The sequence below is a fragment of the Hibiscus syriacus genome, unplaced genomic scaffold (genome assembly GCF_006381635.1).
Source record: "Hibiscus syriacus cultivar Baekdansim isolate YM2019G1 unplaced genomic scaffold, ASM638163v2 tig00111783_pilon, whole genome shotgun sequence".
Classification (NCBI taxonomy): Eukaryota; Viridiplantae; Streptophyta; class Magnoliopsida; order Malvales; family Malvaceae; genus Hibiscus; species Hibiscus syriacus.
Genome location: NW_024063178.1, coordinates 3856273 through 3859225, shown reverse-complemented (window position 1 = coordinate 3859225; position 2953 = coordinate 3856273). Strand labels below are relative to the sequence as shown.

The window sequence follows — 2953 nt, the reverse complement described above, 5'->3', positions numbered from 1 at the left end:
CTGCATACCCAAAGAACCCAAATTCTCTACTTTTGTTCATACTACACACATGTTGAAACCCAAAATGCAACACAATTTTAAGAGCCATTAGACATGTAATTTCCTTCAATTTTGTCTTGTATAATCCATGCTTTTCTACAATCTCATCCTAAACTTTGCTTTTCTCAGTCATAAACTCAACGAAATCGAAGTTTTTGGATTCCTCGAACGTAATGATCTCGAGATCAAATATGTCACACAGTTTCTTCCATACGGCTTTCCATGTGAATACATCACCGTTAGTACAATTAAAAGCTCGGTCCTTGGTGCCTTTGGTTCCCATATTTGCTACTCTACCAACACTCGAGCATCATACATGTCGTAGAAATATTCCCATGTGTACCGGTTGCCGAAGTAAAAGAATGGTAAACCCTCATATCAGCAGATCGATGCATACACTGTTAGGGTAAGTAGCACAGATTATGATCGACGAACAGTGAACAATGTATGTCAACGTCGGTACGTATGACTTCACGAAGTCTTCAAGTGCGTAGTAGAAGTTAGGGTAAGGAAACCGGGGTAAATCCTCCATAAAGGGCGGTTCATGGGGGTTGGAACCACGAGTCATCTCCGATAGATCATGGATCGGACTCATGTAATGTTGGGTGCCAGTCTGAACCGTGATGTGGCTGAGTCTTAAACAGCGGCCAACATGTTGAGAACATTGGTTAACATAGTTGCGTTAACTGTGACATTTACTTGTTCACTTTCATGAACCTATATGGCCACCTAGAACACATGGGTGACTTCGCCGGAGAAAAGAGCGACCTTATCTGCCATGTCGCCAGTGTCGGTAACATCGAAAACGATGTATTTATCGAGGACCGAAGAAGGAAACCAAGTTGGCATTGCTGAACCATAAACTTTCAAGGGACTAACAAGGGCTTTAGGGATCTTCAAGGCTTCAGCTAAGCTCAGCCCTGCCATGCCAGTGATGCCGATAATGGGTCTAATAAAGGGCTATCGGGGATCAGTGACTGGTTTTATAATACCCCAAATATCAGGTCGATGACCATAATAAAAAGATTTAAAATTTAGAGGACTTAATTTGAATAAATAGTAAAGTACAAGAAATGAATTAGGAAATTGGGTTTAAGATTAATTAGTAAGAATGGAAGAATGAAAGGGCATTTTGGTCCTTTAGAGGAAAATGAATTTAAAATTCTTTTTAATTAGGGTATTTAAGAAAGGGGAAAAGGGGAAAGTTGAAAAAGTCAACTAAGTTATTTTCTCTTCTTTTTCCCCCATTGCCCGTGCTTTCCTCCATTCATCTGGCTAGTTTTTCCTTTCGTTTCTGGTTTGTTCTTGAAACTTTGTAAGCTTAAGGAAGGGTTAAAGAGGATTAAAACTAAGAAATGAATGTTTTATTTAGATTGAAGAAAATGGGTTTTTGAGGGATTTGTTGAAATATGAGTTTTTATTGATGTTTACAAGTATATTTGACTTGTCAAATAAGTAAATAAGAGAATAGAAGCCTTGGATGTGATTGAAAACATATTAGAAAAGTAGTATGATTCTTGGTTTGGAGTGTTCTTTAGAGAATTTGGGTGTTATAAGAAGCTAAATAGAGGAAAGTTAGTTGGGTTAAGTAATAGTGAGTTTAATGGTATTGTTTGAGGAAAAAGTAAGAGAGTTAAACAAAATCAAGATAAAAATGAGCTAAAAAATGGAAAATCTGGGTAAGGGTATCGGTACTAGAAGAACAATACTGATACTATAGATTTAAATTTGAAGAAATACGATGAACAATATCGATACTGATGCAACTAGTATCGATACTGATGTGGGTATCGATACTAAGAGAAAGGTATCGATACCATGGATTCCAGAATACAGAAATGGTATCGATACTAAAAGGGAGTATCGGTACCATAGTATAGAAGTATCGATACCATAGGAGGGGTACCGATACCAGTCAGCCTGAAATGTTAAAATAGGATGAAATTTTATAGAATTTGGAAATAATAGTACTTTTGAGTATTATTAGAAGTATAAATGTTAGAAAGTATACTAACATTTGTATTGTATGTGTAATTATGGATACTCTTGTAGATCAAAATCAAGCTCCTAAGTTTAGCAAGAAAAAGGGAAATATAAAGTTGTCGATTAGTCGGACATTAGTAATGCATTCTATTGAGGCATACAAGGTGAGTGCATTAATTATGTACTTATATGTTATGATAGTCATAGATACATTTTGTTTAATGTATGTTTTGCAATTTCTGTATTGGCACTATGTGTGCAACCTAAGAAATTCATAATAAGTTTATGAATTTTCGTATTGGCACTATATGTGCAACCTAAGAAATTCATAATAAGTTTATGAATTTTCGTATTGGCACTATATTGTAACCTAAGAAATTCGTAATAAGTTTATGAATTTTCGTATTAGCAATATATGTGCAATATAAGAAATTCATAATCAGTTTATGAATTTCTGTATTGGCACTATGTGTGCACCCCATGTAATTCATAATGAGTTTGTGAATTACCGTATCGGCACTACGTGTGCGAAAACCACTGAATTTATAATGAGTTGAAATATCAATTTATATTTTGATAGTCATGGTATATGTATGTTTTAAAAGAACATTTACCTCAATCTTATTACACCTCACTAAGTGATTACTTAGCGTGTGTTGATTTCACATATAGGTATTAGCACGAACGGAGTAAGGAGTGCATCTAACATCACAAATCAAGGGCGCTTCATCAGTAACTGTACGACAACCATGTCTACTTTTGATGTATTTAGTTGGCATGTAATATACCTAGGAATATGATCTGAAAAGTATTTTGACATATGATGATGTAAAATTAAAGATGTTCGAACCTTTAAGATATGTGTACATATTATAATTAAATGAATGTTTTAGTTTATTAAATTAGAATGTTTTATGATTGAAACAAAATT

General features: G+C 34.6%; 1 protein-coding gene across 1 annotated transcript; it reads right to left on the bottom strand.

Annotated features, from left to right (window-relative positions):
* Positions 1–412: 412 nt before the first annotated feature.
* On the bottom strand, positions 413–966 carry LOC120170706 ((S)-8-oxocitronellyl enol synthase-like). The gene is made up of 2 exons (XM_039178605.1): positions 776–966; positions 413–674 (listed from the first exon to the last, which is right to left on the bottom strand). The coding sequence occupies exons 1-2, from the start codon at positions 964–966 to the stop codon at positions 413–415; spliced, it is 453 nt and encodes a 150-aa protein (XP_039034536.1).
* Positions 967–2953: the final 1987 nt, after the last annotated feature.